Source organism: Pholis gunnellus (genome assembly GCF_910591455.1).
Source record: "Pholis gunnellus genome assembly, chromosome: 21".
Classification (NCBI taxonomy): Eukaryota; Metazoa; Chordata; class Actinopteri; order Perciformes; family Pholidae; genus Pholis; species Pholis gunnellus.
Window position 1 is genome coordinate 20,189,447 of NC_136548.1, and position 25,563 is coordinate 20,215,009.

Sequence of the window (25,563 nt, forward strand, 5' to 3'; positions counted from 1 at the left end):
CCCACCGACTCTGTCATCCCCAGGACAAATTTCTACCGGTCACTCCCCTGCATCCCTTCTATCCCTTCTATTACACTTGACACTTTTACAATACACATCTCACTTGTTTATAGTCCTGTTATCTTTATTTTATATTTCACTTCATTTTATATTTTACTTTATTTTATATCTCTCTGTAAATGTTAATATGTTTCTACTTGCACTGATTGTTGTAGATTGTTTAATGTTATGCACCTCCTGTCATGTCAAATTCCTTGTATGTTCAACATACCATGGCAATAAATGGTTCTGATTCTGATTCTGATAGGATAAACCCTGCACACCTGGGATAAATCCCTATACACCTGGAGTATATTCTGTATACCTTCAGTACACCTTGTATATGTTCAGTAGACCTTCAATACTCTCTGTATGCCTTCAGTACAGTTTGTATACTTGGAGTAACCTCTGTACACCTTTAGGACTCTACTTATACCTGGAGTAACCTCTGTATACCTTTAGGTAACTCTGTATACCTTCAGTACATCCTGTGTACCTGGAGCTCCTCTATATACCTTCAGTACATCCCGTGTACCTGGAGTAACTTCTGTATACTTTCAGTACATCCCGTGTACCTGGAGTAACCTCTGTATGCCTTCAGTACTACCTGTGTACCTGGAGCTCCTCTGTATACCTTCAGTACATCCTGTGTACCTGGAGTAACCTCTGTATACCTTCAGTACATCCTGTATACCTGGGGTAGACTTTATTGCCCTGTAGTTACCCGTTGCCCAGCGTTTCAATATGTTGCCCCTGCAGAAAGCTCAGCAGTAAACCATGTTGCTGTTTGACTCACCAGCTGCTGTTAGGACCAGAGGATGAAAGCCAAAGAGAAGAATAGAAACAGAAATAGAAACTGGAAGAAAAAGAAGTGGAGAGTCAGTGGAAAGTCACAGAAAGCAGATTTACATCCTGTCAGCTTTTACAGTGTACATGTGTTGCCAAGGTGATGTAATGAGCTGTTGCTAACTGTACATGTACTGTCAAAATCAAGAATTGATTGTGTTTCTATTAGCCTGTACCTTCTCTTCCAGCTCTTTAATCTGCCGTTTCTGTGCTTCTATGCATTCCTCCAGCTCCTTGTTCCGCTGTCAAACACAAACCTCATGTCAATAATGCACAAAACAAAGAGTTAAATAGTACCTGTTGTTTAACTGTTTGCTTGTTGTAGGTTTAAGAGTTTCTGTTTTATGATTGGTTTGCAATGTTGCAACATACATCCTCCAAAACACAGTTTCTTACAATAGACACACACGATCAAGAGGCTCGTCGAAGGCAACACCCACACAAATGAACACACATACACACTAAGTCGCTTTAGTAATACAAATAGACCTCAGGTAAGCTCAATTTGTTTGTTTACCATTGCACTGTAATTTTTCTGAAATTATTTGTATTTCAGTGAGTTCACAGTAATAGTTTGTAATGATAACTCTGCTGTAATTCTACTTTTCTTTGTGTATTTTGTTTTGTAAAACAAAATATGTCAATGGCAATTCAATTAAATTAAGTTTCTGAAGCCTTTCTACTTTTCTATTCATTGAAATGTGAGTTAACCTCTTGAACCCTAGGCCTATTTTTAGACCTCTGCTCGAAAATGTCATCCCCACACTCAAAGGGGCTTATCTTGCTAACTACAAGGTCTATTTGAATAATTTCAATGGAATTATAACACTAACACTTGTGATAGTTTGTTAATATGTGTACATATCAGTGTATATGTTACTGGTAAATGCTGGATGAATGTTACACACTGCTCAAATTGAAAATGTTCAGGTTCGCCTGAAAAAAAAGCACTTTTATTGATTTGAAATGATGCACACGAAGGCCTAATCTCTTCCAAACCATATCACAACACGTCAGCAGTCCTTTTAAAAAAGAATTGACTTTGATAGAGTGAAGTATGCCTGAGAAATCAATGCCAGTGTACAGGTCAGCTGAGGTCAGCCAACGTCAATTCTGATTTTGGAAGGAGCACATATAGCTGTTTTATTGTACTTCTATATACTATATAACTATATATTTCACTTCTTTTATCACTAATAGCGTTCAATCTATCTAATACAGCAGTTTGGCATCATTTTGAGAGCCTGGGCCCTATAATAACCTGTAAAACATGGCTCATTTTTGTCTGAATGTCAGTTTTACGGATTGTAATTGAACCTAACACAGCCTGTGATCGGCCAATTTGCGCATTTCTCACAGATCTGAACCCGGAAGAGTGTGGGCAGTGTAATGATACGTTCTTTCAGTTGTTTGACAGAATTTTGAGCCAATAAAATAATCGAAAACCTTGATCCGCCCCCATTGGCCAAAACTGAAATTATTACTCATTCGCTTGTAGAGACTCAGTTGTTTCGAAGGAGGAAAGACAAAGAGCAGCTGCAAATGGAGGAAACGGATTACATTTTTTCGGGGCGATTTTCTTCCAGAAAAACATCTAAAAGGTATGAAGTGTTTCAATTTTTATGATGATGTGCTGTGTGATGATCTGCGGGACAATAATTGTAATTGTAAATTCGGAAGCTATGGTTCGATTCAGTGTCTTGTGCTCGTGCTCTTGGATATGCAGTATGTGTGAGAAAGTGCCGTAGATCGTGGCTGGGATCGATAACGGTGAACATTGCTCGCCTTCTCCTGGCGAGAAATAGGTGAAATTGTGGTAGTACTTGTAGTATCTTGAAGTAATTTGTCAATATATATGTTTTTGAGTGATTAAAATAGGTTACATGGTCCATTTTATCAGAATTTCTTCGTCATGTAGGTTTTTTAAATATTTTGTATAATGTTTACCTGTTGTTTAAATGTTTACCTGTTGTTTAAATGTTTACCTGTTGTATAATGTTTACCTGTTGTATACATGTTAAGCTGTTGTTTAAAAGTGAACCTGTTGTATAATGTATACCTCTTGTTTAAATGTTTACCTGTTGTTTAAATGTTTACCTGTTGTATAATGTTTACCTGTTGTATAATGTTTACCTGTTGTATAATGTTTACCTATTGTATAATGTTTACCTGTTGTTTAATGTTTACCTCTTGTATAATGTTTACCTGTTGTATACATGTTAAGCTGTTGTTTAAAAGTGAACCTGCTGTATAATGTATACCTGTTGTTTAATTGTTTACCTGTTGTATGAGTTGCAGTAATTCCATCCTCTCTCGGAGAATCTGGGCGTCTCTCTCTCTCAACTCACACATCACAGTTCGTTTCCATTGGTCCATTGCTCTCCTCAGCCCGTCTCTCTCTTCCTCCGTCAGTGTTTCAGACAGACGACCCTGATCCATCTTTAATTCCTCCATCCTGAAATCCTCCTGCTGCTGCAGAGCCTCAAACAACATGGCCTCAAGCTCCAGGATCCTCTATGTCAAGGACAAACATAAGAGTCAGTATTAATTGTGCTTTAATATAATTAGTGAACATGATGCTGTTGTGGGAAACCCTGTATACCTGAGTTAGTCTTTTTAGCCCTGCACTAAAGTTGGTTGTATTTTTAAAATTCAACATATATCTTTAAAAGAAAATTAAAAAAAAACATTATTTCAGGGAGACACTGAGCTGGAAACACATACAAGTAACTCTAACAAAGGAACTCTGGACCATACTTTTAACTCTAATCATTCTTTGTATTTCGTCTTTCCTCACTGTCCTGTCTCCTGGGACGGATTGGGGATTGAAAATGGCCCTGGACTTTTTGACCAATGCTGACCAACCATTTACCTATATGTTTATAAAGGTTTTACAAATGATTTCTGAAAGGTTTACGAATCATCAACACATGCTTAATAAAGTATATCAAATGTGATTTGTCCATTAATAAACTGTTAATATATAGTTTACTAATGTAATCATAATGCAATTGTTATTGTCTCTTCTCAGCTATGAGACAATATGTCATTTTTAAATTGTAAATTATACTTATTATTATTATTATTATTGTATAATTATATCACTATACTAATAATTAGTATACTTCATTCATTATTTCATAGCACAACATGTCAGCAGTCCTTTTTAAAAAAGAATTGGCTTTGATAAAGTGAAGCAGGCCAAGTTGATAGAGGTTGGAGCACAGAGAGTTCATGCCAGCTCAAGCCAAGATTCAGAATTTTCAGAATTTTGGAACCAGGTTTCCAGCTGTTCTATTCTCATTGTATATACTATATAACTATATATTTCACTTGTTTTATCACTAACAGGGTTCAATCTATCTATTACAGCAATTTGGCATCATTTTGAACCATGTCTGACCTTTCAGGGGCCTGATTTATGTGTTTTATGTGATTTTTTTCGTCGCTCCATGTGTGTATTGGCAGTTTTCGAAGCCTATAATTGGTCGATTTGCACATGTGATACGTCTTAGAATGCGGAAATGCGTGTAGAATACAGTGGGCCGGTCAGTCAGGTGATTTACAGACTTTTTAGCCACTAAAATTTGAGAGTTGCGCAACAGACCGAGCGTCGAAATGATTCGCTGAAAAGTAAAAGGAGGACTATCTAAGCATAAATGCCTTGATTAACTCTATTTTACTCTCAAAAGAAAGAGAGGGACCGGGCGCATACGTAGCGAAAAGATTTATGTGGATTTACAGAGTTTTTCACCCAGAAAACCAGCTCAAGGTACGATGTGTTTCAAATGTTTTGCTCTGTGGTTGGTTGATCTTGTGTGTTCCACGGTGTAACGTTTGAACGGTTTGAAGGAGATAAATATGGAAGATATCTGCGGATTCAGGGTGGAATTCTCATGCTTGCTAAGCTATCGTTCGGCCATGACAGTCTCTTTTTTTGTGATGAAATCTGCATTCAGAGTGCGTAGCTCGCTGTAGCTCGCCGAAAAATACGTGGTATTGTGCTGGAACTTGGTAGTTTATATATTACTTCGTGTATAATTGTGTTTTGAGTGAGTAAAATTAGGTTTTTTGTGTTGTTTCTCAGAATCTCGTCGTTAAGTAGGTATATAGCATGTGGGTAAAATTCATTATATTCGGTTCGGAAAAGTGATTTATATGACGTCCTTCTTCGCAAAACACGGGTTTATGGCCAAGTAAGTGTGTACACATACTTTGCAACAGCACAATGACATCAGTACACAGTAGGACAGTAGTGCAATGGTGAAAGGGGTGCTAGAATAGATATGGAATGATTCATGTAACAGGTTGATTTATATATGAGGTAGGTGGATATGGCAGTACATACAGCAATGCTTTTATCTATGTAAAATTGATGATATTGACATGTTACAGAAAAGGGAGTACTTATACTATGATATATATAATTTACTGGTAAAGGTTACTGAGTGATGTTAGTGTTCATCCTGCAGGAAGAAACTCTTCTTATGTCTGGTTGTTTTGGCGTTCAGGGTTCTGTAGCCTCCAAGAGAGGAGAATCTGAAACAGGTTGTGTTCAGGTCTGAAGGTCTTCGTGATGTGTCCTGTTTTGTTGGACTGTGAAGGATCATCTACTCTGGACCTCCTGTGTTGGTTTTTATATTTGTTTTGGCTTTAGTGAATCATTTTTGTGCAACACCTTTAAAACACCACACACCTCTATATTTCTGCTGCTACTGACCTTATGAGCCTGATCCATGGACTGCTTCCTGTAGTCCAACTCTTCATCCAGGTAGCCTTTCTGTTTACTGAATAGATCCTGGTAAACAACACACAGAGGTCAAAGATCACCTAAAGGCTCTGCCACTGTCACTAACCTTTACTGGGAATCCTCTGTTAGTTCAGTGTAACCGATCACCAAACACCTTCAAGTGGAACTCATTAGTGTTTTCAATGTTTGCTATGAGGCGTCCTCGAGGCTTTTGGGTAACATGTTGACCATAAACTGCAACTTCCCTGTTTAGCTCCGTCTCTACTATCACTATCTAGTCAAGGAATAGAAAATAAAAACAATGATTTTTTTCTGTGTTTTATGCATTCAACTTGATGAACAAGAGGGTTAGTCTAAGTTGAGTTTTTACCTTCTCGCTTTCAATATCCAACATCTTCTGCTGCAGAGCCGACTTTGTCACTTCAATGGACTCCAACCACTGACCGGGGAGAGAGTCGGGTAGAGAGACAGGTAGATGGACAAAAGAGGTAGATTGTTATAAAGACTGGCAGGAAGTGAAATGTTCAGAGGACATTTCCATCTTCAAGACCCTTCAGGGGGGCAGAGACACAAACATCGAACAACATAAACTAAAAACAGAGACAGAAAGAGACTAGATGGGTGATTAAGACAAATAAACATATGGTCCATTGTGTAAATATGATTCAAACAACAATACATCATAAAATGATGGCAGTGACCACATCTGTCCTTCTACAAGTACTCTGACTAACAAGATGAGCTGAGTGAGATCCAAACAGGATGGAAGGACAGCAGGTTGATGGACTGCTGTGTTCAGCTGTGACCGTTACCTTTTCTGCTAGAGTTAGAACCGTTCTGGCCTGGATCACCACCACCTGCTCCTCATTGGACAGATTCTGCAAGAAGACATGCCAACAACATGTCAACAATAAGGAATTAACATGTCAACAACACGTCAGCAACATGTATATAACACGACAGCAACATATAAATAACACATCAAAAACACATAAGCAATATGTCAATAACACCTCAGCGACATGTAAATAACACATTAAAACACATAACCAACATGTCAATAACATTCCTTTGACAGGTAACAACACCTCAGTTAAATGTAAATAACATGTCAACAACATGTTAACATGTCAAAAATGCATCAGCAAAATGTAAATAAGATGGCAACAATACATCAGCAACATGTAAATATCACGTCAACAAAACATTAGCAACATGTTAAGAACATGTCAACAACGCTTTAGCAGCATGTTAATTACATGTCAATAACATGTAAACAACACATTAGCAACATGTTAAGAACACGTCAACAACGCGTTAGCAACATGATATTTACACGTCAACAACACCTCAGCAACATCTAAATAACATGTCAACAACAGCATGACAAGCTCTCTCAGCTGCACGTGCCCGACTCCACCTGCAAGTGGATCACAGACTTCCTGTCTGACAGGAAGCAGCACGTCAAGCTGGGAAAACATGTCTCAACCTCCCGGACCATCAGCACCGGTTTCCCCCAAGGCTGCGTTCTTTCCCCTCTGCTCTTCTCCCTGTACACCAACAGCTGCACCTCCAGTCACCAGTCCGTCAAGCTCCTGAAGTTCGCGGATCACACCACCCTCATTGGACTCATCTCTGGTGGGGATGAGTCCGCCTACAGGTGGGATTACTGACCATCTGGTGACCTGGTGCAGTCTGAACAACTTAGAGCTCAACGCTCTAAAGACAGTGGAGATGGTTGTGGATTTCCAGAAGAATGCAGCCCCTATCACCCTGTGTGACTCCCCCCTCGATGCGGTGGAGTCCTTCCGCTTCCTGGACTCCATCATTACCCAGGACCTCAAGTGGGAGCTTAACATCAGCTCCATCACAAATAAGGCTCAGCAGAGGATGTACTTCCTGAGGCAGCTGAAGAAATTCAACCTGCCAAAGACAATGATGGTGCACTTCTACACAGCCATCATTGAGTCCATCCTCTGCTCCTCCATCACGATCTGGTACGCTGCAGCCACTGCCAAGGACAAGGGCAGGCTGCAGCGCATCATTCGCTCTGCCAAGAGGGTGATTGGCTGCAATCTGCCGTCCCTCCAAGACTTGTTCGCCTCAAGGACCCTGAAGCGAGCAAGAAAGATTGTAGCCGACCCCTCTCACCCTGGACAAAAACTGTTCGTGCCCCTTTCATCTGGCAGGAGGCTGAGATCCATCAGGACCAAGACCTCACACCACATGAACAGTTTCGTCCCTTCCACAGTCGGGCTCATTAACAGAGCCCGGGTCCCCCACTGACTCTGACATCCCTGGTCAATTTCCTATCGGTCACTCCCCTGCATCCCTTCTAGGTTCTTATTTAAATACACTCGACACTTTTACACTACACTTACACCTCACTTGTTTATAGTCCTGTTATCTGTTCGTTTTTGCACTTTATCTTATATTTCACTTTATTTTATATTTGATTTCATTTTTTATTTTACTTTTACATTTTTCTGTTAAATTGAATATGTTTCTACTTTGCACTGTGTTGATTGTTGTTGATTGGTAAATGTTATGCACCTCCCGTCATGTCAAATTCCTTGTATGTTCAACATACCATGGCAATAAACAGTTCTGATTCTGATTAATGACACGTCAATAACACCGTAGCAACATGTACACCCCATGTCAACAACACCTCAACAATATTTAAATAAAACATTAACAAAACCTCAGCAACACCTAAATAGCATGTCAACATGTAAATAACACGTCAACATAACGTTAGCAACATCTAAATAACAAGGGAACATGTAAATACCATGTTAATAACATGTCAATAAGTTGTAATTAACAGGTAAATAACTAAAAAGACACATCTACAACATGTTAATAACACATCAACAATACATCAACAATATCTAATTAACACGTCAACAATGTGTCAGCAACATGTAAATAACAACTGAATAACATGTAAATACAAGTTTTAGATTCAGAAAAATCCTTCTGTTTTTACTCATCTGTTGGTCAATAATGAGACATCAATGTGTTATCATGGTAAAGTAACCGAGCTTTCATCAGACCAGTCACATGTCAGTATAACAGCAGAAAGATGAGGGGAGACACTGGTTGGTTTCATGGATTAACCACTGCAGAGGAAACAGTGTTAAATAAAAGGAGCTGCTGCAGGTTTAGGTCCAAATAAACAGAACTGAACGAAGAGATCTGCTGCTTCTGATGACAGAAGATGAAGTCCAGGTCCAAATTAAGTGACTTTACTATTGAAAACACATACATGTACAAATTGAATTCAACATACACTTACGGCGTTATCTCCCAGAATGTCCAGCTTCTTCATCAGCTCACTGATCGCAATGTCCTGAGGGAAAATAATAAACATCATTCAGGAAAACTATTAACTACTCAGGTGTGTGTAGGTGTATTCAGGTGTATTTACAGGGCTCTTCTTATTTCTCTGTTTTGTGCCTCCTTCTCTCCTCGCTCCTCCGGCTTGCGGCCCCAAATTCAATCTCAGTGCTTCATTTTAAACAACGTCCCAATTGCAAAATCTCAATGAGAGAGGAGGCGATCCGGAGGAGCTTTAAGTCAGGAAACACAGGGATATCCTCTGTGGAAGTCCTGTGGGCCACGGGACAAATAAAAGAGGCGAGACCATGACAGTGTGTTCAGATCATCAAACTCTCTGCACTTCACCGTTTGTGTAGCGCCTGACAAGTCTCTGATTGAACCACTTTCTTTCATGACATTCATCTTGTTATGTTTTTCTCTTAAATGTAGCTTAATCCAATTCATCTACTTTAATCCTGACACGATGTTTACGAGTGCAAACAGGCTGAATATGGCTAAATATTAGTCAATAAACATTCTCTAGTGTTCAGCATTAATGTGTTTGTATTTCATGTTGTCATATAGACAGAATTTAAAGTAAACATATACGTTGTCATGAACACTGTGATGCTTAGAAAGCATCTGTTCTTTATTATTATCATGAAATAATAAAGAACAGATGATGCAGCTGTGACTCATATTTATTTGATGTCTATTTAAAATGACGGGTTCAACTCCTCACATCTCTTCCCTCACTCTTCTGCTTGCTTCACCCCGTGGACGGGACTTAGCATGAGGAGAGGAGGCAAGGAAAGGAATCAAGGATGCACAAACTAGAAAATGACAAAGGTCTCATGTGTCCTCAGGTGTAGGGATACTCACAGGGACTCCCTCTGCCTCACAGTAGATTTGTAGGGGACTGAGGCCTTCTGGGAAATGGAGTTGTTGGAAGTTAATGGCAGGTGAGCGTCGCTCCCTCTCCTGGACAGTAAACACGGTTTCCATAGAAACAGAAACACAAGTGTCAGCGTGTTTTAACTTGTTGTTGTTGTTGTTTACATCTGTCTGAATGTTTTAACTTTGTTGTTTATGTGTGTGATGACTGTTTGTTTATGTTTATGTTGTTGTTTACATCTGTCTTGTTTACCTCAAGCTCTAAGATCCGAAACTCCAGAAGTTCATTCTGATCTCTGACGTCCTGGATTTCATTTTCCAGCCGCAGCTCTTCACCTTCCATTTGCTTCACCTGTAAACATCACAAATATACATATATATATATATGTATATACATATATATATATATATATATGTATATACATATATATATACGTATATATAGCCAGAAACAATGATGAAAACATTGTCAGATAATGCTGCATTTCTCTGTGTGTTTATATAATATATATATATATATTATATATATATATCTTCCCATATTAAAACGAGTCATACTAATATCTATCGAGCAAAGTATATGGTTTTATTCCATTAATTCTTCTTCTTCTTTTGTTATTATTATTATTTATTGTGTCTTATTTGGGACAGAGTCATGCTCTGGGTCCAGGAAGTTGAAGTGTAGTTCCCATCATGCTTTGAGGGATGTAAACATGAAGTGTACTGTTGCCATGGACACAGTGAGTTACGTTTTAGTTTCCTTGTATTCAAAGTGTCTCAATGATCTGGTCCACATGGACGATCACAGCTGGATTACTTTGATGCTGAAGAAACATGATCAGTATTTTCTCTGTGATGTTTAAGTGGATTTATGGACGCTTAGTGTTGGATTCTGATGTCCTCACACTGAATGATCTCTTTGTTTCTCATGTGTTTGCTTCACCTTCTCCACCAGCTTTTGATTCCTTTGATACAATGCCTGCTTCTCCTCCACCCACTTCACATCCTGAGAGACAGAGAGACAGACAGACAGACAGCAGTGTCAGTAGAAGTTAGATGTTTAGAACATGTTCAAATCAACATGACAGCAAACCACTAAAAACACAAGTGATTTATTGTTTTAGTTGCTACTCAGGAGGCTGACGTTCATCTCTGATGAGTGAGGCTTTACCAAACCAGCTTTGAGGCTTTGTTCAAATCATTTTAATTCTAAATCAACATTAAAATGCTGTGCAGCTTTTTCTTTTTTTTTGCACGTCTATTCAATGTGTTTAAAGTCTTTCTGAACAGGAAACATTGATATTATTAGTATTATAGAATCAGAATGAGATTCCAATCAGATTTGAGCTATGTGTCATAAATTTAAACAGGTCATAATTAATCTCCAATAAAAAAGTATCAATTTGAAAAACCCTTGAAACCCAGGTTTATACCTGAAGTTAGTTACTCTATATTAATAAATATTACTATTAGCATTCACAGTGTGTGTGTGTGTGTTACCAGTCCTTGTTGTTTCAGTGCGGACTCCAGGTCTGCAACTCTGGTTTGATATTGACTGATTTCAGTTAGCAACTGCTCTCTGGTCTGTAAGACAGGGAATAGAACCATCAACATGTTGGTGCCTTGTTTCATTACAGGGAATAGAACCATCAATCTGTTGGTGCCCTGCTCAGGGTTTGAGTCACCTTGATCTCCTTCTCAGCGTCGTAGTTCACTCCGCTCGTCTCCGTCAGCAGAGCGTACGCTCGCTGCAGCGCCTGATACTCCTGAGTCAGCTGACGGTAACGGAACTCTGCCTCCTCACGCACACACACCTTAAAACACACAAACAAGTCAGTAAGAGAACCAGTAACAGAACCAGTGATACCAGTAACAGAACCAGTAACACCCAACAAACATCCTGTGCTTTAGGACTTCAATGCCTTGCTTAACAAATGGTCAAGTGGCAGCATGGTTGCTGTTTGACTGCTGGTCCTCAGAGTCTTCAGTGTCCTCAGTGTCCTCAGAGTCCTCAGAGTCCTCAGTGTCCTCAGAGTCCTCAGAGTCTTCAGTGTCCTCAGTGTCCTCAGAGTCCTCAGTGTCCTCAGAGTCCTCAATGTCCTCAGAGTCCTCAGTGTCCTCAGAGTCCTCAGAGTCCTCAGTGTCCTCAGAGTCCTCAGTGTCCTCAGAGTCCTCAGTGTCCTCAATGTCCTCAGAGTCCTCAGTGTCCTCAGAGTCCTCAGTGTCCTCAGTGTCCTCAGTGTCCTCAGAGTCCTCAGTGTCCTCAGTGTCCTCAGAGTCCTCAGTGTCCTCAGAGTCCTCAGTGTCCTCAGAGTGACAAGGCTTAAGTCTAGATGGTGCAGCCAGACCCAATAGATTCTGACCCACCAGAGACCTGAACAGGGTCTAGGTGTTTCTGTATCTGTGTGTGTGTGTGTGTGTGTGTGTGTGTGTGTTTACATTACATTACAGTCATTTAGCAGATGCTTTTATCCAAAGCGACTTACAATAAGTGTATTCAACATCGGTATTCAAGAGAACTACTAGCCACCAGAAGTCATGAGTGCATCTCCTTTAAACAAGCATCTAAGAGCAGAAACCAGAGCAAACGTACAGAAACAAATACAATACAATATGTGCAACAAACTAATATGAATACAGTAAGTGCTGAGTGGAAGGCTCAGGGTAGCACTTCTTGAAGAGGTGAGTTTTCAGCTTGCGCCGAAAGATGGGCAGCGACTCTGCTGTTGTGACGTCAGTGGGAGGTTCATTCCACCATTGTGGGGCCAGGACAGGAAAAAGCCGTGACCGTGAGTTGCAGTAGTCCAGGAGGGAGATGACCAGAGCCTGGATGAGCACCTGCACCATCTCGTCAGTGAGGAAGGGGAGAATCCTCCTGATGAGTGTAACCGATGAGATGTTTGCTGAGAACATCAGTTGGTCGTCCAGGGTCACACCCAGGTTCCTCGCAGTCCGAGTTGGCGTCACCACGGTATCATCAATGGTGATGGACGGGTCTCGGTGCGGGCAGCCCTTCACCAGGAGGAACAGTAGCTCGGTTTTGTCCAGGTTCAGCTTGAGGTGGTGTGTCGTCATCCACTTCGAGATGTCAGCCAAGCACACAGCGATGCGTACCTCCACTTGAGTGTCACCAGAAGGAAATGACAAGACCAGCTGGGTGTCATCGGCATCACAATGGTGAGAGAAGTTATGCGAGCGAATAGCAGAACCCAGAGATGTTGTGTAGAGCGAGAAGAGAAGGGGGCCCAGGACTGAACCTTGCGGAACCCCCGTAGTCAGCAAGCGTGGTTCCGACACGGCCCCCCTCATGTCACCTGGTAGGATCGACCTGTCAGGTAGGATGCAAACAGGGAGAGTGCAGAGCCTGAGACGCTCATCCCCTCGAGGGTCTGGAGGAGGATCTGGTGGTTCACCGTGTCAAACGCCGCAGACAGGTCCAGGAGAACCAGGACAGAGGAGAGAGAGTTCACTCTCGCGGCGTGAAGCGACTCTTTCACCGCAAGGAGGGCTGTCGAGTGACCCACCTTGAACCCGGACTGGTGGGGGTCCAAGAGGCTGTTCTGGTGAAACCGAAGAAGAGAAACCGGTCTGAAGTTCTTGACATCAGAGGGGTCAAGTGGTGGTTTCTTCAGAAGGGGGGCGACTCTGGCAGTCTTGAAAGCTGTGGGAAAGCATCCTGAAACAAGAGATGTGTTGATGAGGTGGGTGAGGAAAGGAAGGAGTTCAGTCGCAATAGACTGAAGAAGAGGGGAAGGGATCGGATCAAGAGAGCGCGTGGTGGGACGGTTAGATGTAACAAGGTTGAGGACCTCGTTAGGAGAGAGGGGAGCAAGATAGGGTAAGATGGGGCCTGGAGAGGGGAGGAAGAGCTGAGGGGGAAGAGAGGGAGAGGCTAGAGAGGGAGAGGGTGGACAGGGACAGGGGGACTGGGAGAAGGAGGGTCTGATATCATTTACCTTCTTGTCAAAGAAGTTGGCGAAATCATCAGGGAGAAGGGAGGAAGTAGGAGGAGGGGGTTGGAGGAGTGAAGAGAAAGTTTAGAAGAGTTTTTTAGGATTGGAAGCAGAGGTTAGGATTTTAGAGCGGAATAAAGCAGCTTTAGCAGTAGATAGAGAGGAGGAGAACGTGGAAAGAAGAGAGAGGAAGTTACGAGGGTCCTCTGGGAGTTTGCCTTTTCTCTATTTACGCTCAGCCTCTCTTAGGCTCAGTCTGTCAGTAGCACTGAGTCCGACCATGGGGCAGGTGGAGTTAGCCGTGCAGGCCTGGAGGTGAAGGGACAGAGGTTGTCCAAAGAAGAGGAAAGGGTGGAGAGGAGAAGATCAGTAGCAGTATCAGGGGATAGGAGAGAGAAGGATTCAGGGTCAGGGAGAGCAGAGGTAACAGAAGAGGAAAGATCAGCGGGGAGAGGGAGTGGAGATGACTACGGGTAGAAACCATGTGGGTAGGAGGAGGAAGTAAGGGAGGAGGAGAGGGAGTAGGACATGAAGTAGTGGTCAGAGAGCTGGAGGGGAGTGACGGAGAGGTTGGCAGTAGAACAGTGTCTAGTGAAGATAAGATCCAGCTGATTGATGAACTCAGCTTCCGGCACCGCCAACTGGCAATTCCAGAGCCCCCCCTCCACCACCTGCTCTCCATGAGCTGAGAGAGCAGGATAGATGAGGTCAGTAGGGTCACGGCACCTGGGAGTGACCCCATGTCTACATGACCACCGGACAGAGGAACGGTCAGAAATAGGATGTAAACACATAGTAGTCAATACAAACAGATTACTGACCCGCAAGTACACGCTCGAGAAGTCTTTGCTTGACGAAGTCGGGCTTGAAAAAGTCGCCCTGTTCCCTTTGTTCGCTCAACGCTTCCAACCTCCAGCAGTGCTTCAGGACAGCTACCTACTGATTGCTTATTGTCTGCCAGGAGTGCAGGCCACTCCCTGGCACTTAGCAGAGCAATTGACCAGGAGAAACTAAAGCACACCTCCCTTACACAAGCAGAAACTGCACAATGACTAACACTGAAGCAGCCTCGGTAGCTAATAACAACCTGTAAACGCAAGAACAAAATACTTCGTCTGTTCTAGGTGAGAAGTAGTGCAGTATCCCTCCAGAAGCCAAATACACACTTTTTGTGTTTGTATGTGTGTGTGTGTGTGTGTGTGTGTGTGTGTGCGTCTGTGTGTGTGTGTCTGTGTGTGTATGTACCTCGTCTGGTTCTGTATCAGGAGTTCTGTCGGTGTGAAATGACAAAGATGATCCATCAGAGTCCACAGACACTTCCTCATCATAGCCATAGAACGTCTCTATGACCTGTGTGAGAACAGGAGAACATGAGAACAAGAGAACAAGAGAAGAAAAGAGAAGGAGAACAAGACAACAGGAGAACATGAGAACAAGACAATAGGAGAACAGGAGAACAGGAGAAGAAAAGAGAAGGAGAACAAGACAACAGGAGAACAGGAGAACAGGAGAAGAGGAAAGAAGTTTGAAAGCTTGATGACCTTCTTACCCTGCAGGCTTTGAAGGTTCGTTTCCTCCTCACTGATTCTTGACGTCTGTGTCTCAGTAATATGTCTCTCTCCTGAAGGAAACACGCAGTTACATCATTCATTGATTCATTCATTCACTTATTCATTCATATATGAATTCATTCTTTTGATTTCATTTATAGTCATTCATTCGTATATTCATTTAGTTATTTATTCATGTATTTATTCATACAATGATACATTTAAGTCCACACTTTCTCCTTCAGGTCATTTATTCTGCTGCTCAGTGTTTGTGTCACTGAATGAATAACATCACACAGAGTAGAAGCTCATCAATACTCACTATCACATTCTTTACATAGCCAGCTGTCTCCAGAGCCTGAAAACACAAAGACTTTGATTTCAATATTATTACTTCAACATCTGTGAAACATCAGCAGGTTAGAATCTATCAGCTGTGCTGGTTTGATACATCGATGGCGTCCGTGGTGCTGAAGTAGCAGAAAGATGTTGAATTGAGACTTTTTCCTCTTTCAGTTTAATATATAAAAAGAAAACGCTGAATACTGAAAATACTGGTGTATAGTTGTAGTAGCAGTATTAAAGTAATACTTTTATTAGTAGTAGTAGTATAAGTACCTTGGTACAAATTGTCAATGTGTAGTTGTAGTAGTAGTATTAAAAGTAATAGTAGTAGTAGTAGTAGTAGCAGTATTAATAGTAGTAGTAGTAGTAGTAGTAGTAGTAGCAGTATAATAGTAGTAGTAGTAGTAGTAGTATTAGTAGTAGTAGCAGTATAATAGTAGTAGTAGTAGTAGTAGTAGTAGTAGTAGCAGTATAATAGTAGTAGTAGTAGTAATAGTAGTAGTAGTAGTAGTAATAGTAGTAGTAGTAGTAATAGTAGTAGTAGTAGTAGTAATAGTAGTAGTAGTAGTAGTAGTAGTAGTAGTAGTAGTAGTAGTAGTAGTATAAGTACCTTGGACAAGTCGTTGATGATGTGCTGTTGTAGTAGTAGTACTAGTAGTAGTAGTAGTAGTAGTAGTAGTATAAGTACCTTGGACAAGTCGTCGATGATGTGCTGTTGTAGTAGTAGTAGTAGTAGTAGTAGTAGTAGTAGTAGTAGTATAAGTACCTTGGACAAGTCGTCGATGATGTGCTGTTGTAGTAGTAGTAGTAGTAGTAGTAGTATAAGTACCTTGGACAAGTCGTCGATGATGTGCTGTTGTAGTAGTAGTAGTAGTAGTAGTAGTAGTAGTAGTAGTAGTATAAGTACCTTGGACAAGTCGTCGATGATGTGCTGTTGTAGTAGTAGTAGTAGTAGTAGTAGTAGTAGTAGTATAAGTACCTTGGACAAGTCGTCGATGATGTGCTGTTGTAGTAGTAGTAGTAGTAGTAGTAGTAGTAGTAGTAGTAGTATAAGTACCTTGGACAAGTCGTCGATGATGTGCTGTTGCTCCATAACTTGTAAACGTAGAAACTCCATCTCTCTCTCATCCTGGCTGTAACCATGGTAACTGTTGGAGTGGCTGCGGTCCAGGTCGTTTAAAGAACTCGGTCTCCTCTGAGGACCAAAACAAAAGCTGCTGTTACCATAGTAACTACTGTCTGATACTAATCAATTACTAATCTCATGAACCAGCGTACAATCATTGCAATGATTCTTCTCTCCACAAAGTACTTTGTTCTATGACATCGTACTTTATATTTGGTGAGAGAGACTCAGGATGCCTCAAATAAATAAAGTCTTCTGATCTACGATGTCAACAAGTCTGATCCTGTTCCGATGTGAAGGTCAAAGGTCAGAGGATCACAAAGCCCTCTGAGGAGAATTTGTGATTTTAGGCTCTACAAAATAAATGGAACTATTGTTTGAGAAAGTGACGGATTGACTTGACTGCTGGTTTGAGTGACGGAGCTCAGAGTGTGATTACAGGTCCAGGACCACAGGGTCAGGGGTCACGCTGTGGTCTTATTAAGATGGCAGCCTTTGTTCATTCATTCACTTTTCTGGTCTTCTTCTCTGGTTACATTTGCCAAGGAGGAACTTTTCAACATCAGCTTTTATCCAACTGGAGAATTGTAGTGAACTTTAGTGAGACGCAGACGGGGGAACGGGCTGGAGCTCTATTTAAACTGTAGTATTTTGAACTGCAGGTCAATACATCTGGTGAACAGCTGCTCTCTGTTGGTGCTATAGATGTACATATTACATGTAAATATACTTACATCTTACACGTCGTATTTACAGTATGAAGTCATCTTCACTGGAACATAATCATCCAGTACATATATACCCAGTCAGTATTTATTTATTTATCTGCACTATTTGTATAGTACAACTTATATAGACCTTTTATTTCTATTTATTGTTGGTCATTGTGGCTTTTATATATATATTTATACAGCCTTTATATTCACACTTATTGGTAAATGGACCGTCCATAGTTCATCTTCTAGTCTTCCGAGCATTTAAAGCTCTTTAACACTAAGGTCATCATTCACCCATTCACACCCATTCACACCCATTCATACACTGACAGGGGCTACCATGTACGGTGTCACCTGCCCATCGGGACTATCTAACATTCATACATTCATACATTCATAGGCACTTTGGGGTTCAGTGTCTTTGGACACATGGAGATGGACTGGAGGAGCCGGGGATCGAACCTCCGGTCCTCTGATTGAAGGACGACCCGCTGAGTCAGAACTGACCTATTTTTTCACCACTTGTGTACATAACAGTTTATTATTGACCTTTATTTGCACAGCTTTGTTGGCCTTTTCCCGAGCTAGTTATATGATAAAGGTGATTCTGATTACCATTGCGACCATCTCCATGTTCTCCTGGGTGACAAAGCGAAGCTTGTTGTCGAGGCGACGCAGTGTGAGAGCCAGATCCTCGTTCTTCCTGCTCAGACGTTTGTTTTTGTCCAGAAGAGGAAGAAACTGACTCTCTGTCTCTCTCAGACGCTTCAGCTGCAGAAGGCAAAGAAAATACAGCAAATATAGAAAACACACAAAATACACATAATGTAGAAAAAACATATGCAATATACACAAAAATATATATATATATTATATATATATATATATATATATATATATATCTATAGTACAGCCAGAGAAAGGGTGTTTGTGTTAAACAGTGTGTATCTTTGTGAGAACCACTTTGGGTTTTAGACCTTAGGAGTGAGGACAGTTCTACATTGTGAGGACATTTCTACATTGTGAGGACATTTCTACATTGTGAGGACAGTTCTACATTGTGAGGACATTTCTACATTGTGAGGACATTTCTACATTGTGAGGACATTTATATATATTAGTGCTGGGCAACGATTACAATTTTTAATTGCGATTAATCGCATGATTTTATTGCGATTAATCTCATTGTTATGCGCAAAGTTCAATAGTGAATTCAAAAGTAGTGTATTGTGCACTTTTATTTTAAAAGTGCTGCTCTATGAACAAAAGTGCAACAACATTTGGTTTAACAGCAGTACTCCCTTTACACAGTAGTTAAAATACATCTACTTCATGTTTTTTTTACTTTTTTTATGTTTGTTATATTCTCAGTAGCGATAACTAAATATGCTTATTATACATATTCCATACAAGCAGGAAGTGAAGGAAGTGATGCCACAAAAACAGCTGTTCACCGCTCGCTGCCCGGTTCTTGTGTTAAAAATGTCGCTAAATAAAAAGAATACTGCATTAATGCGCGATAATATAATTGTCGGCGTTAATGAATGAATGCGTTAACGAGATAATAACGCGTTAACTCGCCCAGCACTAATACATATATATAGATATACTGTATATATGTTATATATATAGATATACTGTATATATGTTATATATATATAGATATACTGTATATATGTTATATAGATATAGATATACTGTATATATGTTATAGATATACTGTATATATGTTATATATATATATACTGTATATATGTTATAGATATAGATATACTGTATATATGTTATATATATATACTGTATATATGTTATAGATATACTGTATATATGTTATAGATATAGATATACTGTATATATGTTATATATATATACTGTATATATGTTATAGATATAGATATACTGTATATATGTTATAGATATAGATATACTGTATATATGTTATATATATAGATATACTGTATATATGTTATATATATATAGATATACTGTATATATGTTATATAGATATACTGTATATATGTTATATATATAGATATATATATACTGTATATATGTTATATATAATATATATATATACTGTATATATGTTATATATATAGATATACTGTATATATGTTATATAGATATACTGTATATATGTTATAGATATAGATATACTGTATATATGTTATATATATAGATATATATATACTGTATATATGTTATATATATACTGTATATATGTTATAGATATAGATATACTGTATATATGTTATAGATATACTGTATATATGTTATATATATAGATATACTGTATATATGTTATATATATAGATATACTGTATATATGTTATATAGATATAGATATACTGTATATATGTTATAGATATAGATATACTGTATATATGTTATATATATAGATATATATACTGTATATATGTTATATATATATATATATACTGTATATATGTTATATATATATATACTGTATATATGTTATAGATATAGATATACTGTATATATGTTATAGATATAGATATACTGTATATATGTTATAGATATACTGTATATATGTTGAGGAAGACTTTGCGTTGTGAGGACATTCAGGCTGCACCTTTGAAGGCTCAGATCGTGTTGGTTTAGGTCAGGGTTATGGGCTAGGGACGGCATAATGTCACTAAGAGCCATGAGTCTATTTACCATCAACAAGTGAAGGAAGATGTTAGTGATGTGTTTGTTACCAGTTCGTTTCGTTCTTCAGACAGCAGAGCATTTCGATCCTCCAACTTCCTGACGACGGCACTGAGCTCAGCAATTTTTAACTGAAACCTGCGCATGTCCCGGTCCTCCTGAGACTGTTTACACACACACACACACACACAGTTATTATATTACAGAGGTATTTCAGGTTCCTGCTATAACTCATAGAAGTCATCATGTTCAGTGTTGATAACAGTTGATAGCAGACGACAGTTAGAAAACAAGTGTTTCTTTGAACAAAGGTCAAAGTTACAATATGCACATATGGAGAGAACACAATCACTAAGAAATAGTCACAGAGCTCTGTCATCTCCACAAAGATGTAGCGTCTGCAGAAAGACGACCAATGATGTGTTGTATTCAATGACAAACAGCCAATCACAGAGCTTCTGTCATCTCCACAAAGAATACATGTAGCGTCTGCAGAAAGATGACCAATGACGACCAATGTGTTGTATTCAATGACAAACAGCCAATCACAGAGCTTCACGGTCTGCTGTGTGTTTTGTGGTAGTAGTAGCAGTAGTAGTAGTAGCAGTAGCAGTAGCAGTAGCAGCAGCAGCAGCAACAGCAGCAGTAGCAGTAGCAGTAGTAGTAGTACTAGTAGTAGCAGCAGCAGCAGCAGCAGTAGCAGCAGTAGCAGTAGCAGCGGCAGCAGCAGCAGCAGTAGTAGTAGTAGCAGTAGCAGTAGTAGCAGTAGCAGTAGTAGTAGTACTAGTAGTAGCAGCAGCAGCAGTAGTAGCAGTAGCAGTAGTAGCAGTAGCAGCAGTAGCAGTAGCAGTAGCAGCAGCAGCAGTAGCAGCAGCAGCAGCAGCAGCAGGAGCAGCAGTAGCAGTAGTAGTAGTAGCAGTAGCAGTAGTAGTAGTACTAGTAGTAGCAGCAGCAGCAGTAGTAGCAGTAGCAGTAGTAGCAGTAGCAGCAGCAGCAGCAGCAGCAGGAGCAGCAGCAGCAGCAGCAGCAGCAGCAGTACTAGTAGTAGTAGCAGTAGCAGTAGTAGTAGTACTAGTAGTAGCAGCAGCAGCAGTAGTAGCAGTAGCAGTAGTAGCAGCAGCAGCAGTAGCAGCAGCAGCAGCAGCAGGAGCAGCAGTAGCAGTAGCAGTAGTAGCAGTAGCAGTAGCAGCAGTAGCAGTAGTAGTAGTACTAGTAGTAGCAGCAGCAGCAGCAGCAGTAGCAGTAGCAGCAGTAGCAGTAGCAGTAGTAGTAGTACTAGTAGTAGCAGCAGTAGCAGTAGCAGCAGTAGCAGTAGCAGCAGTAGCAGTAGCAGTAGTAGTAGTAGTAGTAGTAGTGGCATTCATAGTAGAAGTAGAGGTAGTAGTACTAATTGTAATTTGGAAAAGTTGCAGATGACTTGTTGAGGTGGTAGTAATAGAAGTATTTGTACAATCACCCAGCTTCACAGTATGTTGATGTTTTATTGTAGTAGTGGTAGTAATTGTACTATTTGTACTTTGGAGAGGTTGCAATGATGTATTGTGGTGGAAGTATAGTATAACTATTAGAACCTTGGATAGGTCTTTAATGAACCTGATCACACAGTCACACTGTTGACTATCAACTCTAGGAAGAAATATAAAGAATCTACCACTGTTTGTGAAAAGTGAAAGTCGACATTATCTGTCACTGTTTGTGACATCTTCCAGTGAGAATCTGTCACTTGACTTGGAAGTCAGGGAAGTCATGAAGCAGTAACATCGGAAGTTTCATCCAGCAAGATGCTGTTCATCTGGTCATGTGACCTCTCCTGCCGTCACAGGTGGGGAGGACAAGTGCACAGTGAGCAGTGGACCAAAGGGTTCACATTTCTCTACAAGGAGTGAGTGTTTGGATGGCTCAGTCCTAGTTGAGCAGTGGTCCTAGTGACTCTGAAGAAGGTGGGGCCTGGCGTGGAATGTCATGACTTCAAAGTTAACATGCTGTGTTTAAATTAATTTCATGCAGTAGGAGCAGGATGAGGTGGAGCTTACGGTGTGAGGAGCAGTGTTAGGGGTAGGGTTAAGGGCTTGACCAGGGTGGTTTAGTCCAACCCTTTGTGCATCTCTCAGGGCTGCGATCTGCTGCTCGACAGCCTGAGTCTGCAGCTGGAGGCGATGAGCGTGTCCAGCCTGCAGCCCCAGGGCCTTATCCAAAACACTGACAGCTCTGTCCTTCAACTTAATCTCATCCATCTGCATATAGAGAGGTAGACACACAGGTAGGAAAGACAGACATGTACACAGGTTAGAGACGTACAGGTAGATGTGGTAAGGCAGGTAGGTTGGTAAGTAGGATGTGATTACTCAGATAGGTAAGGAACAAGGTTAGTGAGACACACAGGTGAGGGCTGAACACGACATGCACAAATTCATTTTCAACAAAGAAAGGCTCGATGGGGGATCTGAGCACAGTCAGACCCTACTCAACTAGAGCCAGACCCCACTCAACTAGAGCCAGACCCCACTCAACTAGAGTCATACCCTACTCAACTAGAGCCAGACCCCACTCAAAGAGAGTCAGACCCCACTCAACTAGAGCCAGACCCCACTCAACTAGAGCCAGACCCCACTCAACTAGAGTCAGACCCTACTCAACTAGAGCCAGACCCCACTCAACTAGAGCCAGACCCCACTCAACTAGAGCCAGACCCCACTCAACTAGAGCCAGACCCCACTCAACTAGAGCCAGACCCCACTCAACTAGAGTCAGACCCCACTCAACTAGAGTCAGACCCCACTCAACTAGAGCCAGACCCCACTCAACTAGAGCCAGACCCCACTCAAAGAGAGTCAGACCCCACTCAACTAGAGCCAGACCCCACTCAAAGAGAGTCAGACCCCACTCAACTAGAGCCAGACCCCACTCAACTAGAGTCAGACCCTACTCAACTAGAGCCAGACCCCACTCAACTAGAGTCAGACCCTACTCAACTAGAGCCAGACCCAACTCAACTAGACCCGAGAATAATTTGACCCAATCCAAAATGCCATCGATCCCAAAGAGTTAACCAGCGCCAGCAGCAGCAGCAACAACATGATTAAAGGTAATCAGGTATTATTAGACCTGCAGTAGTAAAACCAGACCCTATAAACCTGATTAGACTGAGAATAACTTGTGTTCCAGGTCTGTTATTGGATCCTCAGAACCGAGTGGACCGGTGAAGACCTCTCATACTGGACAAAGCTGACTCGATGTAATTCTCCTTATATAAATAAATAGTCTTCCACAGTAGAGATAGTACATCTAATCAGAGGACCGCTGGTTCCTTCAGTCTGACATGTAACTGTAACATTACTTACTTTCCTGAAACAGCTGCTTTCTATTCCTAAACAAAGACAGTGCTCAGTGTGTAAACACAGATATGTCCGTATGTGGTACCAGTCTGTGTTTGACTCTAACAGTCTTTTCATTGTGCCAGTCTGTGTAGCCAGTCTTTGTGTTCTAGTTTGTACATGGAGGTCATTGTTGATGTTATTATAATATGAATTATATATTGAAATCACTAGTTGTGACTCAGGTGTGTAAACAGTCATGAGTGACTCGTACCAGTCGGCGGATCTCCCTCTCACAGTCTCTCTTAGTCCTGTTCAGCTCCTCCTGGTGTTGGTGATGAGCTGATCTCAGCTCAGCTACTCGGGCCTGGCAGGCCTGCTGTGCCGATGTCAGAGCCTCCTCAGCGCTCCTCTTGGCTCCTCTTTGCTCCTGCACCTCCTGCTGGAGGCGGCAACGCTCCGCCTCCCAGCTCCTCCTCGCTTCCTCCACCTCTGCCAGTAGAGCACTCCTCACCTGAAGAATGACAGGATGGAGAGTCTGAAACATTCTTCACACCCGAGGAGTTAAATTATTCTTCACACCTGAGGAATGAAAAGATGAGGAGTCAAATCACCCTTTGACACCACTGACCGTCACATCCTATCACAGAGTCTGGAACATTAAAGCAACCGCACTAAGCTGGTTTAAGTTCTATTTATCAGATCGATCTCAGTTTGTAAATGATGAAACCTTGAAGAACACCAACGTTAGTCATGGAGTTCCACAAGGTTCTGTGCTCTTATTCACCTTATATATGCTTTCTTTAGGCAATATTATCAGAAAACACTCCATAAACCTTCATTGTTATGCAGATGATACTCAATTATATCTATCGATCAAACCAGATGATCAATGATATCTATCGATCAAACCAGATGATCAATTATATCTATCGATCAAGATGAAACCAACCATCTCACTAAACTTCAAGCAGCCTTGAGGACCTAAAGACCTGGATGAGCTGCAACCTCCTGATGTTAAACTCAGACAAAACTAAAGTTATTCTACTAAATAGCAATTATCTAATGATGAGCAGGTAGATGTGCAGACAAACGGGTAGATGTGTTTAAAGACAGCTAGATAAGCAGACAGACAGGTAGATAAGCAGACAGACCGCTAGATAAGCAGACAGACAGCTTGATGAGCAGAAAAGACAGGTAGATAAGCAGACAGACAGGTATGTATGTATACAGACAGGTAGATAAGCAGACAGACAGCTAGATAAGCAGACAGACAGGTAGATAAGCAGACAGACAGGTAGATAAGGAGACAGTGTGATGGCTCATTTCCACTATGACTCATCTCTCTGTTTTTATTGTCTGACCACTCAGTGTTTTGGCCATTTTTGTATGAACAAAGTTAATCCATGTCAGATATGGTCAGTGAGGGTCCTCTCAGGTTGAGTAGTATTGTGTGTGTGTGTGGGGGCTTAATCAAGGACATGACATTGTCAGTTTAGATAAGAGCTGAATGGGGGTGCAGCCATTGACCCTTTCAATGGTCAATCAAAGAATGGTCACTGTTGTCCAAATGTCTTAGTGATGGACTCCTCCTACCCCACCATGTGCTCGAGGCCTTTATAAGTCGTACACAACCAACACTCTGGTGCTTCCTCCTTCAGACCGCATTGCACTCTGTGTGACGATTGAACCTTCTCACAGAGAATAAATACTTTAAAGACAAACTTCTTTTCTCAATGTTTCTAAATTTCAGTATCATAGGACTCACTCGGTACTATTGAATAGTTTTTTCCACCACAACAGACAGGTTGCTGTGCAGACAGACAGGTAGGTAAGCAGACACATAGCTTGCTCTGCAGACAGACAGACAGCTTGATGAGCAGACAGACAGCTTGATGAGCAGACAGACAGCTTGATGAGCAGACAGACAGCTTGATGAGCAGACAGACAGCCCCTCACCTTGTCCGTGGACCCGTCCCTCAGCATCAGCACCAGGCCGTTGAGACGCTGAATCTCTCCGTCTTTGATCTTGATGA

At 41.0% G+C, this 25,563-nt stretch overlaps 1 protein-coding gene across 1 annotated transcript in view; it reads right to left on the minus strand.

Moving 5' to 3' along the window:
• Positions 1–844: 844 nt before the first annotated feature.
• jakmip3 (Janus kinase and microtubule interacting protein 3) overlaps positions 845–25,563 on the minus strand; it is a gene marked incomplete at both ends in the record, with an annotated part of 25,090 nt that continues 371 nt past the window's right edge. Inside the window, 21 exons of the mRNA XM_079182968.1 lie at positions 845–895; positions 1,062–1,127; positions 3,166–3,399; positions 5,606–5,683; positions 6,006–6,074; positions 6,448–6,513; positions 8,937–8,990; positions 9,842–9,940; positions 10,107–10,205; positions 10,797–10,859; positions 11,354–11,437; positions 11,539–11,661; positions 15,052–15,156; positions 15,356–15,427; positions 15,679–15,714; positions 16,759–16,896; positions 18,159–18,314; positions 20,264–20,377; positions 22,247–22,447; positions 23,802–24,041; positions 25,487–25,563. The exon at positions 25,487–25,563 is cut by the window's right edge and continues 166 nt beyond it. Of these exons, the coding sequence (XP_079039094.1) occupies positions 845–895; positions 1,062–1,127; positions 3,166–3,399; positions 5,606–5,683; positions 6,006–6,074; positions 6,448–6,513; positions 8,937–8,990; positions 9,842–9,940; positions 10,107–10,205; positions 10,797–10,859; positions 11,354–11,437; positions 11,539–11,661; positions 15,052–15,156; positions 15,356–15,427; positions 15,679–15,714; positions 16,759–16,896; positions 18,159–18,314; positions 20,264–20,377; positions 22,247–22,447; positions 23,802–24,041; positions 25,487–25,563 (2,225 nt within the window). The remainder of the gene's footprint in view (positions 896–1,061; positions 1,128–3,165; positions 3,400–5,605; positions 5,684–6,005; positions 6,075–6,447; positions 6,514–8,936; positions 8,991–9,841; positions 9,941–10,106; positions 10,206–10,796; positions 10,860–11,353; positions 11,438–11,538; positions 11,662–15,051; positions 15,157–15,355; positions 15,428–15,678; positions 15,715–16,758; positions 16,897–18,158; positions 18,315–20,263; positions 20,378–22,246; positions 22,448–23,801; positions 24,042–25,486) is intronic.